This window comes from Rousettus aegyptiacus, unplaced genomic scaffold (assembly GCF_014176215.1).
Source record: "Rousettus aegyptiacus isolate mRouAeg1 unplaced genomic scaffold, mRouAeg1.p scaffold_m13_p_3, whole genome shotgun sequence".
In the NCBI taxonomy this organism is placed as follows: domain Eukaryota; kingdom Metazoa; phylum Chordata; class Mammalia; order Chiroptera; family Pteropodidae; genus Rousettus; species Rousettus aegyptiacus.
The window spans coordinates 162,923,827-162,937,645 of NW_023416306.1; the positions used below are offsets into that span (position 1 = coordinate 162,923,827).

The 13,819-nt window shown below is 35.9% G+C and overlaps 1 protein-coding gene across 13 annotated transcripts in view; it reads right to left on the reverse strand.

The window, feature by feature from the left end:
* The window catches only part of EML5 (EMAP like 5), a 115,055-nt gene that overhangs the window by 80,647 nt on the left and 20,589 nt on the right, over window positions 1–13,819 (reverse strand). For 12 of the 13 annotated variants that reach the window (XR_004956187.1, XR_004956188.1, XM_036238223.1 and 9 more), the window contains exons 3-4: window positions 4,494–4,592; window positions 2,623–2,691 (exon numbers count right to left, since the gene is read on the reverse strand). Coding sequence is in view for 11 of the 13 variants with exons in the window: in XM_036238223.1 (XP_036094116.1) it covers window positions 2,623–2,691; window positions 4,494–4,592 (168 nt within the window). In the remaining 2 variants the exon portion in view is untranslated. Of the gene's footprint in view, window positions 1–2,622; window positions 2,692–4,493; window positions 4,593–9,565; window positions 9,646–13,819 lie in introns of those variants that run through there. The other variant, XM_036238224.1, reaches the window with a different exon arrangement.

Below are 13,819 nucleotides of genomic sequence, written 5' to 3' on the forward strand. Positions count from 1 at the left end.
CAGACTAGAAATTCCCTAAGAAATTCCCTTATGATAGCAATAGCATTTAACGTTCACATCCTCACCTAGTGTTGTCAATAGCTATGTTACAGTAGATAAGTCACTGGTTTCCATCTTTATCTGTAAGAACAAGGGGCGATGAACTACATTTCTTTTAAAATAGGCTATGCTTCCCTCGGGTTTCTGAAAAAAAAGTCTACATGAAACTTAAGTAAAAAAGTTGGGAACGGATTAGCAATGAAAATGAAGACACCATATTGCTAATAGGAAAAAAGACCGAACCTACTATTCAATCTCTGATGAAGACGGTCAAGACGAAACAATGAAAGAATTACTATGCTGCTCTCATTGATATTGTCAAAGCTAAGCCATTCTTTTACGTGCAAAGCTTAAAAATGTGAGATAGACATCTGGAAGGATGAGGTCATTCTTGAAAGAACACAGGAAGTGAAACATAAATCTTCATGTCCAGGATCTGTGTGCTTTTACATGTATTCAGGTAAATTTTAATAGTTTGCAGAAAGAGATAAAGAAACAAAAAAGAACACAGGAAGTGAAACATAAATCTTCATGTCCAGGATCTGTGTGCTTTTACATGTATTCAGGTAAATTTTAATAGTTTGCAGAAAGAGATAAAGAAACAAAAATGGGGCAAGGCAGGGATATAGACACTAAGTAGTTCTGCCTAAAGAAATCAGGCAGAGAATAAAGTCAGCTAAGTAAATTACCATTTAAAATAATATAATCTATATTATATACTTAAAGATGTTGACCTTCAAGATCTCGTTTAAAATCTTAGTTTAAAATCTGAGGCCTCAAAGAACTGAAAATTATCATGTTTACTCCACTCAAGTAACTAATGAATGCTTTAATCAGTGAAACTTTATGATTTTTCATTTAAAAAGCTCCATAATTTCTGTGCATAAAGACAGCTGGTCCTCTCCGTTTCAGCAAGTCTCAAATTCAATCTATTATTTTCCTCTGGCTCAGTGATTCTCAATTTTGGCTGCACCTGAGAATCACATAAGGAAATTATAAAATACATGATGCCTGGGCCCCCTCTGCAACAAACAGACAGAATCTCTGCAGAGTGAAGGCCAGGTATCCAAGGGATTTTGACACTCTAGAACCATTGTTCTAGAATCCAGATAAGTGCTATCCGATAGAACTTTCTATGATGATGAACTGTTATCTGTGCGTATGTGTATGTATACATGCTGTTCAATAGAGTAACCACTAGGTACATGAGACTCTTGAGCATACTGACAGTGTGACTAAAGAAATGAATATTACATTTTCTTTACTTTTAATTAATTTAAATAGCTTCATGTGGCTAGTTGCTGCTGTACTGGCCAGTGCAGTTCTAGATCACCTCCGATATTTAGTTTTCTTATATACATTGCCTGCAAAGAGAGCTGCCATGCTATTCATAGTCTCTATCGAGTTAGAAGAAATGTAACTCAGAGTAAAAACAGTTTGTTTAATTTAATCGAGAAAAGTTTTTTAGCTTTATTCATAATATAAAACAGTGGTAAGATCTCTATTAATTTGCCAATAATTTATTAACAACTTAATATACATCGAGTACTGTATCAAACATCACCTGGTTTACCAAAGATGAACAGGAAAAGAATTTCTACCTTCACAGCGCTTACACTACATAACTGAAACCTAGCAGAGCCTTTTGCTTAAATATTTGTTGAAAAAATAAAGATTTTATACTATTATCAAATCAATACCAGACTACAAAAAACTAGAATTGCTTTGGAGAAAATATAGATAAAGTGGGTGTATCAAAAGAATGTGCACTCAGAACCTTACTAAGAATTAACTTATAAAGAACTGTTATATCAGATAGTGGGAGAAAAGCAAGTACTTCCAATTTGCACTATGGATTTTAAAGTAACTATAAACATAGGAATGAATAACACCACTAACTACATGGACCTCAAAACCTGAACTATAATCATAAACCAAAACTCGGCTTAAGCGAAGTAAACACTGGCTGTCAAAGGCTGAGAGCAAATTTAGAGGAAGAGGTAACACTCGCAGAAAGCTGACCACGTGCTAGGCACTGTGACAAACACCTGGAGATCGCTTTATTTAATCATCAACTCTGTGAAGGTGGTAACAGCAGCCACAGTTTTAAGATGTGAAAAAAAAGACACTCAAAGAAGTTAAATGACTCATCATCCCAGGTCGAACAGCTGGTAGGTGGCAAAGCCAACTCTGTGCAGGTTGCTTCTACCAAGCCATCCCGTCTTCATGAATGAAAACCTCTAAGTTTATTTGGTTTCCTGTTCTCACACTTTACTTTCTAAGTGATATAGGAAGAAACAAGATGAACAGAGTAAAACCGACTTCATCAGACTATAAATTCCTTTATGGAAAGTGTTTTATTAATTCCCTATTGATAACCTATGTCCCCTATATAGATGCCTCACAGAGTAATTACACAATAAATATTTGTTAGATTGAACGTAAGAACATTAAAAATGCTGACATTTAAAAAATAATACTATCAAAATCCTAAAACTAGCCTAAATTGTAAATAGTGTGATATGTACTTAGTGACAGAGGATAAGCAAACATGACTGTTATAAAACAAGACGCTTCTAGTACCTTGATATGTTTTACACCACAGCTGACAAGTTTATTTGGCTGGTACAAATCCCAAGAAATATCAAATATCTGTAAACAAATCAGATTCATAGTTAAAATACTTATTTTCAGAATCATTTAAGAATCCTATCCAGAAGACCAAGTAGCCCCCAAACCCTATGTCATAAAACAATATTCTTCAACAAATAATCAGAATTCAACACTTCAAAATCTTATGAGAAATGTGTAAATAATAAAGAATAAAAAACTATTTCTTAGTTTCTATGAACTTATGAAGCAGCTAGTGGAGTGACAACACCTCTATTTTTAATTTTTTTTAAAGAAAAATTAGGTCCATAAATAACAAGAATGGCTCAAAAGAACTAGGGCATGGGGCAGGTACCTGCACAATTTCTACAAAAGAAAGATCTGAATGGAACATACACTTAACACATACGGCTAGAAAGAGAGAAAATTTTCATAGCTTTCTACCATACAGAACTACTTACATAAAGGATCCGAACATTTATTTCACAGTAAAAGTTCTGTTTTTATTTTTTAGCTTTATTGTTTCTGGGTCAAACAAAATTGTGGAGATCCACAGGCTTCGTCCCAAGATTCCATAAATTCTAAATACATGTAAACCATTTTTCTTATGAGAGCAAATAAGATTTAAAAAAAATCTAGATAAAATAAAAATGCATATAGACATGCACTTTAATAATAAATGAAAGAAAAAACTAGTATCTGAAAAATAATTTCATAGTAGAAAAGAACCATTTTACTATCTAGTAGTCTTCACCATGTTTCTTTGACTCCTGCCAGTATAATGCTTACTATCTCTAAAAATGTACAAAGTGATACTCTTCAGTGATAATGAAGAAAGAATACACCTTACAAATGACTGTTTATCAACTCACCATAATACGGATTTCATGAAAAACACACTGATACAACTTTAAAATACTAACCACAAAAATAACTTTTGAAAACTCCAATGATAGTATCATTTTCCATTAAATTTTCTATTTACTACATCCAAAGTACAAATGTGTGCCATGCTTTGATATAAGAATACATAATTGTTTAACAAAATATAACTAACAGTTTAATAATTATCTAAATTGTATTGGTGAGTGTGTAACAGGTCCCTTTGAGAATCTGCTAAAAACCCAGTTTATTTTTCAAAATGCAAATACACACAAATTTTTCTATACGACTTTTACAGATTCATAGATTAGCCCAAAATAGAATCAACGACTATCTCTCCTGTGTTGCTGAGACAGGTTAGGGTTTTACTACACACACACACACACACACACACACACACACACACACAGATTTTTAAGTTTATGATAAAATTTTTGATGTATGTTTATGAGTAGTACATTTAATTAAAAAGCTGACTATTAAGTATTCTTTATATTAATTTTATACAACTTGAAATACGGGATATATTTTTAACACATTTCCAAAGTAAAAAAATGTTAGGTGTCTGAGAAATTTAATATTAATGTAATTTTAATTTCACACACAAAATATATTCCACCTAAGCTATAATATATATGTAACAAATTAGTGGTAAACCAAACTAAATAGACCCTAGGCATGAACCACTCTATTTTTAAGTTGGGGTCTGAATAACAAAAAACTTATTGTTCTTGCTGAAGCAAATGCTGGGTTGAAAAGTTTTGTGCTAACGCTATACAGATTGAGTCTATAATATGTACGCATTCTAAAATGTTATGAGAATTAACAATTGTATTTAAAATGTTTAATTACATTTGAAAAATTTGGCAATAACAAAACACAGAAACACAAAATCCCATGACTCCCTCTGTCTGGCCTTCTCCCATCCAATATCCATTAGAAACCCCGAAGAGTATACTTACTCTATCTGTGTGACCAGGAGCCATAGACAACATTCTCCCCCTTTTCCAATCCCAAACACAAACTGCATTCTTTGAATCAAGTCCAACTGAAACCAAGCGCTGAATTATGTCCAACAAGTCCAGAAGGGAGTAAAAAGGCAAGCAAATAAAAAAAGGAACCAAATTATAAATGGCAAACAAATTCTACTCATGGGTAATATAAACATCAAAACTTACACATTTATGTTTTATAGACCTCCTAAGAAAGGCTGGATATAGTTCATCTTGTTAATATTTGCACATATGTGTAGTTCTTCACTTTAAGAAACAGAAGAATGACTTCCATTTCTAACAGTTGGAGTGAAAAAATACTCTAAACATCTCTCCTGCCAAAAAACAAATGCTTGATACAATGTAAAAATCTCTTTTTAAATGCAGTGCTGACCTATCAAAAAATTGAAAAATCTGAGAAAAACAAAGTGGTTTCCTATGGGAATCCTGGACAGTGAGAGAACACTCACATCCACCTTACTCTGGGTATTATTAGCCAAATCCCGGTATGACTGGCTTTTGTTCTATATGCTGAACAGGAATGGAGACAAAGTTTCGGACTTGCCCAATGCAGAGATCTGAATTGCAGACCTCCAATTAAAACAGTGAATTCAGAGGAAGGAAAACAAGAGAACATCCCTTTTTACAGGAGGGGCGGCAAGGCATAAGGGGAACAACAACCATTCTGAAAATTTGTAGCCACAAGCTGCTTTCATAGGGCTGTGAGGCCTAAATGCACATTAATCATGAATCCCTCAGGCAGAAATTTTCATTCAAAGTGGTCCTAAGGATCGCAGAGTTTTCGAGTGTCTTCAATGTGTTGCACAGGCAAACATAAATCCTATGTGGAGAACTAAAACTTCAATTCTCCCACAAAGAATTCTTAAAGGGAGCAATCAATTAAAATAAACTTAAAATTAAAAATAAACAACCCCCTCTCAACGATCACAGGAAACAGTGACCTGAGTGGGAATCAGTAAGTCATGACAAACAGTAAAATAAATCCTGCAAAACATCAGGCATTGAAATGACCAGATTATATAAAATAAGCTTAATGTGATAAATAAAATTAAGGTTTCAAAATATCTTTCTATGAGCAAAGAACAGTAGATTATAAAAAGTACCCAAGCAGATCTGAAGAAGCACAAGATGGAATCCAGGGAGAGGCTGGCGGATGTGCTGGTTTGAGAAGATAGAGCGCCAGGAAGGGCTAGAATTTCAGAGAGGCCCAGATAGCAAGAATTTGCAGAACAGAGAAGGGGCTCCAGAAAAACTGTTTATGGGTCCCCTTGAGAACACAGATCTTTGCATGCACAGGGTAAAATCCTGAGGCTAATTCAAAGAACAAATTCTGGTGAGGGTGGGAGGAAATTAGTAAGACGCTAAAGCCAAACAACTCTCAGAGATCACACAGTCAGTCTTGATCAGTCAAGACTTAATTTATACATGTGAATGAAGAGCATCTAAATGGTTAATATATAAATAAGACTTCTAGTTTTTAATCAGCTTTTAAAACTGTACTAGGCAAAAATGACAAGTTATTATATGTAGAAATAAAATGAATGGCATAATAAATAGGAGAGAAAGGAAGAATAATATTTTTCTATATCCTTTTCAAGTGCACATGATGCTTCATTAAGATCACAAAATTTTGAATCACAGAAGAAGCCTAAACAATTTATAAAAAAAATACAGTATGTTTTCTGACAAAAACAGAAATCAGAATAACAGAAAGTTATGCAGAAAAGCCTCCAAACATTTGGAAATTAACAATATATACATTTCTAAGAAACATTAGGGTTAGAGAAAAAGCCACAAGGACTAACCCACATACTTTGAAAAGCACTGGTTTAGAAGCAAGGCTTGCAAACTACAACGCTCAGGCCAAATCCTGCCTGTACCCTGTTTTTGTAAGTGAAGTTTCACTGGAACAGAGCCACACCCATTCTTTTACAAGCTGTCTGTGTAAAAGACACTACAATGAAGAGCTGAGTGGTTGCCAAGAGAACATATGGCCCACAAAGCTTACAGTACTTACTACCTGACTTGTTATAGAAAGTTCACCAATCTCTGGTCTAGAGCAGCGCTCCCCAACCTTTTTGGCACCAGGAACCGGTGCTCCTATGAGAATCTAATGCCTGATGATCTGAGGTGGAGCTGAGGTGGTGATGCTAGCGTTGGAGAGCGGCTGCAAACGCTGATGCTTTGCTAGCTCACTCACTGCTCACCTCCTGCTGTGTGGTCCAGTTCCTAATAGGCCACAGACCAGTACTGGTCCATGGCCCAGGGTTGGGGACAGCTGGTTTAGAACACAGATTCTGTTACCTGACTGTCTAGATTTGAATGCCAGCTCTATCTCTAACTGGGTGAATTTGGGTGGTTATTTAGACTTTCTGTACCTTAGTGTCCTCACCTGTTAAGTGAGGATAATAAAAGTACTTCATAGGGTTAATATTAGAATTAACATGCATATATATAAAAAGGAGTTAGAAGAGTGCCTGGCATGTAGTTAATGTATAATTGACTGCCATCATCATCATCATCATCATCATCATCATCATCACCATCATCAATAATCATCATCATCATCGTCATCATCATCATCATCATCATCGTCGTTTACCATAACCATAATTAGCTTTAAGAACCCAATGCCTTCTCCTCATCCCAATGAGAAATGTCATCTAGTACCCAGTCGGAAATAGTTTCTGCAGAGTAGACTTACTATTTAAACCCCCAAATGGGTAGAATGAATGGTTCAGGTAAAAACATAGAGAATATAGCTTCTTATGGCTCTCCAACAAGTCACACCAGGAGGAGGCCCGAGGGAAAAAGAGGAGATGACGTGCTCCTCCTGAGAGTCTTTAATATTTGGGAACTAGAGGGTGTCAGCAAATATCTAGCTAAAACAAAGATACCTTGCTACAGAAACTGTAGAGATTAAAATTTCACAAGTATAAAATGAGTCATAGTCAGAGGGGCTCTGTCCTCTACCAATGCCTCTTCTCTCTGGCACAGCTCATCATGCACACATAGCAAACCACAACTGGCTAAAAGCTGTACAACTCCATATAGCTCAATAGAGCTTCAAAGCATCCAGCTCTGTACACGTGTTAACAAAACAGACCTTGGAGCACTTCCTCTGTAGCCCTGATAAACACGTCACGGCCCAAATCAGCCTCCTTAAGCAAAGGCGAAGCAACAGCAGAGGGGAAAAGGCAGCAAGAACCAAGTAAACACTACCGCCTCTCCTAGCTTTTTTGTTTTTACTTTATCGTTTGTCCTCACATTTAACACAGCCTACATACATGAGGAAGAGAATGAAGTTTTCTAGAAACAGTATTGCTTGAACAGTATCTTGGAAGACAGAGTAAGAGATAGTCAGGTAAAAAAAAAAAAAGGTAAGAGAAAGTGCATTTCAGATCAAAGGACACCAAGATTGGACATATCATGGTGCTTTCAGGAAAGAGCCACTAATCCAGTGCGGCTGAGGGGAGAAGCGCCACCCGGGAAGTGGCAGGAGACGAGGCTGCAGAGTAAGGCCAGAAGCCAGGAGAAAGAGCTCCTTTTTTAAGTCGAGTTGTAATAATGAGAGAACTTGGCTTAAAATGAGACATATATAGTGTATTTATCTGACTTTCAAAGAGGGTATTTGGAGTTGAGAAGCCGGAAGGAACCACTGTTAACTTAAATGGGAGTTAAACTCATGGATCTAAATAATCACATAGAGAATAAGTAAAGTGAAAAGAAGGCTTACAAACTCCTAAAGAACAGTGACATTTAAGAAGCAGACAGAAGGAAAGGCTCCTTCAAAGATAACTAAGGAATAACAGAGAGGGAAAAAGAATACCAGATAAAGAAACCCCTATCTAGCTTCCCAAAGCCCTCCTTGATCCTGTTCCCAAATAAAATCTTGGTTGTGTCTATTAATTGAAGTATTTATTAAAAAGTTATAGCACACTAAATAAGTATTCTAATAGAAACAAACCGATTTAGCCCATGAGTTCCTGTAATTACAAAACATATTCAAATAGTGAACAATTAAACTTAAAAGATTCTAGTATGGGGGTCTTTATGATTTCAGTGGTCATTATAAAAGGATTAACTCTTACAATGTTACAAAGTAAAAATCACAAATTTTGCAAAAGATGCAGGACTTAATAGAGTAAATATTGGTCAAATCATACATAAAGCTATTAGAAGTTAAGATCTGGAAGAGCAATAGAAGAAAATTAAAACATAGTACAATAGGCACTTGTGATATGTCTAGATATCAAGAGATTACCAAAAGGCCGTTGAGAAAAATCAATGAACGCCTCTAATATCTTTGTAAAAATGACCCTCTTCAAAAATCATGTGCCAAAAGTCAAAGGTAAACCTAAAGCATTTTATTTTGTACCAGTATAAAATAAACAAATTAGGTTAAAAATATTAACACTTTATTTCTAGTTCATTCTATAAATCAGCAGTTGTAACTATAACTTAGATTTGTCAAAGATGAGAAATATGCTTTGATAAATTATATTTTCAAGATAAGGTACCAGTCAAATTTCCCTTCCTCCTATTCCTCCCCTATTTACTATGGAATGTTGGGCCCTGTTTGATGTGGATTTATATAAATAGACTTTATAGGCCCTAATTATTCTCAAGAAGGCAGACTTCCAGTATTAACATGGATATTCAATCCATTTAGAAGAAACCCTCTGGGAAAAGAATATTCAGCATTACTACTAACGGAAATTCATTGGATAAATTTAATTGATCACTTACAGTTTCAATTCTAGTAGAAAATGCAAAAATTACATAGAATTTTCTAGTTGGTATCTCGTAGTCATGATATTAGTGGATAGATATGTTCTAAAACAGATTTTTTTAACTAAAGCATTTTCTCATTAACATAATTTCAGAGATACTCTTCTTAGTCTTTAATTACAAGCTTTAACTGACGAATTCCTCTTGAAATAGAACCACCTCCTAAGTGCCATGTTTGGGAGGCTGTAGAGCACTGCGATTAAAAACATGAGCTTTGAAATGTGACTGACCTGGGTTTTCACTCTGGCTCCATTCACTAGCTGTGTAACCTGGGGCAAGTTATTCAACCTCTCTAAGTCTCAGTTTCTTTATCTGCAAAATAGAGATAATAATAGTATCTATTTCATAGGGTTCTGAGGATTAAATGAGATAATGTAGGCTTAGCACAAGATCTGACACTTATTATGTGCTCAATAACGTTTAACTATTATGTTTTTTATAAGTTTAAATTTTTAAGTAACATGTTCTCATAAAGATACAAAATAATAAAATAGATGCGACCAAGATTTTTCTTATAAGTTGCTAAAAATAAGTAAAATTAAAGGCTTTCAACTTAAAATAAAAGCTAGGGGCATGTTTTCTCTTTTCATATGTTAGAGAAATTCCTAAGCAATGCAATACAGCATATTTGCAAAAGGCAATTTTAAAATTAAGAAGAAAGAATCTATATTTAAAGTATACAGATACTTATCATTAAAACAACTTGGATTTCATAACACCTTTGGTAAATGATTTTATTAAATTTTGTAGATTTGTTTTACAAACTATAATCCCCCATGAAGAAGGTAAAGAATAATATTCTCTTTTAAAATAGAAAATAAAATTCTGATATGAGACATTAAGTGACTTGAAGAATAATAGCAAAAATGGAACATAAATTAAGGTTCTGTAACTGTCAATCACTGCCACACAGTGATAATAAACCTAGAAGCACATTTTACCTCAAATGAGAGGTTCCAGTTAAGTCTTTATAGATTTCTTACCAAACTCTTATCAGAAAGTCATATGTATCTATGCTACTCAAAGAAGCTATTCTTCAATTACAAATAAAACATTTATTGGCTATCATTTTCGAGAGATGAGAACAAGATGTAATCTGTTCTTGTTAAATCTAGATCTATGAAATTTTATAAATTGAAAAGCAAATAATTTTTTTTAGATTTTTTAAAGTCTAATTTTAATAAAACTTTTAAAGACTATAAGTTAATCACATCTGCAAAATCCAACTTTTTTTTACCACTTCTTAAATATGTTTTAGGTATAACAAGTTCCATGAAAGCATCATTAAAAAGCTCTTGGCTTGTTTAACTTTTTAAAAAAATCATTGACTAGAAGCAAATAATAATTTTGGAACTGATTATTAAGTGGAATATTATATCCTTTGTTTGGAACTTTGGTTTTGTATAAAAATAGCTCATATTATAGGCACTCCCTCATTATTTTCAATTAAAAAATTAATTTTAATAGAAAGCTTTAAAATAGCTAAAAATTAAATGTATACAGATCTACTTAAAGAAACTTAATTTTCATAAGATGTCTTCTATCTCTCCTATTAACATACATGACCTAGAGGTGACTTCCAATCAAGATGGAGGAGCAGGTAAACACTGTGCTTGCCTCATCTCACAATCACATCAGAATTACAGCTAAACTACAGAATAACCATCACTGGAAGTTGCCTGAGGTCTAGCTGAATAGAAGTCCTGCAACTGGGGACATACAGAAGAGGCCACCTAGAGACCGGTAGGAGGGTGAAGATGTAAAACAGGCTGGTCCGATGACAGCATGTGGCAACTGAGAGTCAGGAGAATTACCTCGGCTTCAGAGGACCTCCCCAGAGAGCAAGAGGTACCAGCCCCACACCAGGCTCCATAGACCAGGGTTTTGGTGCCAGAAAGAAATGTCCCCACAGCCTCTGGCTGTGAAAACCAGTGGAGACTGTGACTGAGGCAGAAGGCTGTGAAAGTTTCAGATGTTCTTCTTAGAGGATCCATGCACAAACGTACTCACTGATAGACTCACTCTGAGCTCCAGTGCTGGAGCAGCAGCTCAAAAAGCACCAGGGACATATGAGGAGGAAATGAATTGTCTGGCTTCAGGGCAAGGGCTGGTGGGGTGGCTTTCTCCCAGACAGAAGTGCTGACAGAATCCACTGTTCCTTTCTTTGTTGAGCCCTGCCCTCTCTTGCATGCAGATGCAGGCAAACACCATATCTGAGTCTCCATCAACCTGGATAACACAGGTTACCCTGCCCAGGTGACTCCCTGAGATCCTGCCCCTCCTAAGTTATAGGCCCACCCAAGCCACCTGTAGTGGCTTTTCCATACAAATGGCCTGTCTTGGCTCATGCTGTAGGCTTTCCTAAAATCTCTCAAAGATTCACAAAACCCAAACGAGGAGCACCTGGCCTCAGCATCCCCCATATCTCTTACTTAGCAGCCCCAAGACTGACACTAGCAGCAGCTGGCCTCAGTTCCCAGCTTGGCCTCTTGAGTCACCTCTAAGTTCAGCATGGGTTGCAGCCATTTGCAAATTGCTTGCTGACTCTTGCTAGGTGGCCCTAGACAGTGTGCAGCCTGTGGCTGGACTTGGCCTGTAGCAAGGCCTTTCCCAGAAGGCTCTGGGGCCAACATGCCCAATGGCTGGCTTTGAACCAAGCTAGAACACCACCTGGGGCTGCATCTGAGGATGACACACCCAAATGGCAAACTGGGCAGGCACCAGACCCCTGCTTATGTGAATCCTGCTCTGTTGAGTCAGCCTCTCACCATCCAGTCTTCATAACCAATCAGCCTGAGGATCAATTCCTTCCATTGATGTGCAAACAGCAACTAAGTCAATTCTGATATGTGGGCACACACAACCCATACAAGGGACACACCTAGAGCACCTGGCTCAGGTGGTTAGGAAAGACTGTGCCATTGCGCCCTAAAGGACACCTCCTACGTAAGGCTGCTCTACTAAAACTGGGAGACTTAGGAGCCCTAATACATAGAAAGAACCAAAATGGTTCTAAATAACAACAAAACTCCAGAAAGAGAACTAAACAAAATGGAGACAAGCAATCTACCAGATGAAGAGTTTAAAACACTGGTTATAAGGATGCTCAATGACTTTAGTGAAAGAGTATATGAACTCAGTGAGACCTTTAACAAAGAGATAGAAAGCATAAAAAATGGAGATAGAAAACATAAGAATCAGTCAGAAATGAAGAATACAGTACCTAAAATGAAAAATACAGGGAATCAACAAAAGATCAGATGAAGAGGAGAATTGAATCAACAATTTAGAAGATAAGGTAGCAGAAACACTGCAATGACAAAAAAAAATCCTAAACAATTAGAATAGTTTAAGGGGCCTTTGGGATAATATCGAGCATACCAACATTCACATCATAGGGGTACCAGAGGAGAAGAGAGCAAGGAATTGAAAACCTATTCGAAAAAATAATTATGGAAAACTTTCCTAACCTGGTGAAGGAAGTAGACATATAACCACAGGAAGATCAGACAGTCCCAAACAAGATGAATCCAAAGAGGCCCATGCCAAGAAACATCAAAATTAAAATGCCAAAGGTTAAAGACAAAGAGAGAATCTTAAAAGCAGCAAAAGAAAAGCAATTAGTTACCTACAGAGCTCCCACAAGACTGTCAACTCATTCTCAACAGAAACTTTGTAAGCCAGAGGGATTGGCATGAAATATTCAAAATGATGAAAAGCAGGACCTACAACCAAGATATTTCTACCCAGTAAAGCTATCATTCAGAATCAAAGGACAGATAAAGAGCTTCCCAGACAAGAAAAAGCTAAGAGAGTTCATCACCAACAAATCAGTATTACAAGAAGTGTTAAAGGGACTTCTTTAAGAATTTTTTTAAAAAGATAAAAAATCTGAATAATATAATAGCAATAACTACATATGTATCAACAATTACTTTAAATGTAAATGGACTGAATGCTCCAATTAAAAGATAGGATGGATAAATGGGTGAGAAAACAAGACCTTACAAATGTTGCCTACAAGAAGCTCACTTCAGAATGAAAGACACATGCAGAGGGAAAAAGATATTCCGTAAAAATGGAAACAGAAAAAGCTGGTATAACAATACTAATACCAGACAAAACAGACTTTAAAACAATGGCAATAATGGAACAAAGAAGGACCCAGTCCTCCCAATTCTGTGTATCCAAAGAAACCCAAAACACTACTTCAAAGGGACACGTGAATCCATATGTTCACTGCAGCATTATTTATGACAGCCAAGACATGGAGGTAAACGGGTGTCTATCAATAGATGAATGGGTAAAGAAGAGATGGTACATATATACAATAAACATTAGCCATTAAAAATTTAAAAAAAAAAAAAAAGAATGAAATCTTGCCATCTGCAACAACATGGATGGACCTAGAGGATATTGTGTTGAGCGGAGTTAAGTCCAATAGAGGGGAAAAAAACACCATATGATTTCACTTACATGTGGAC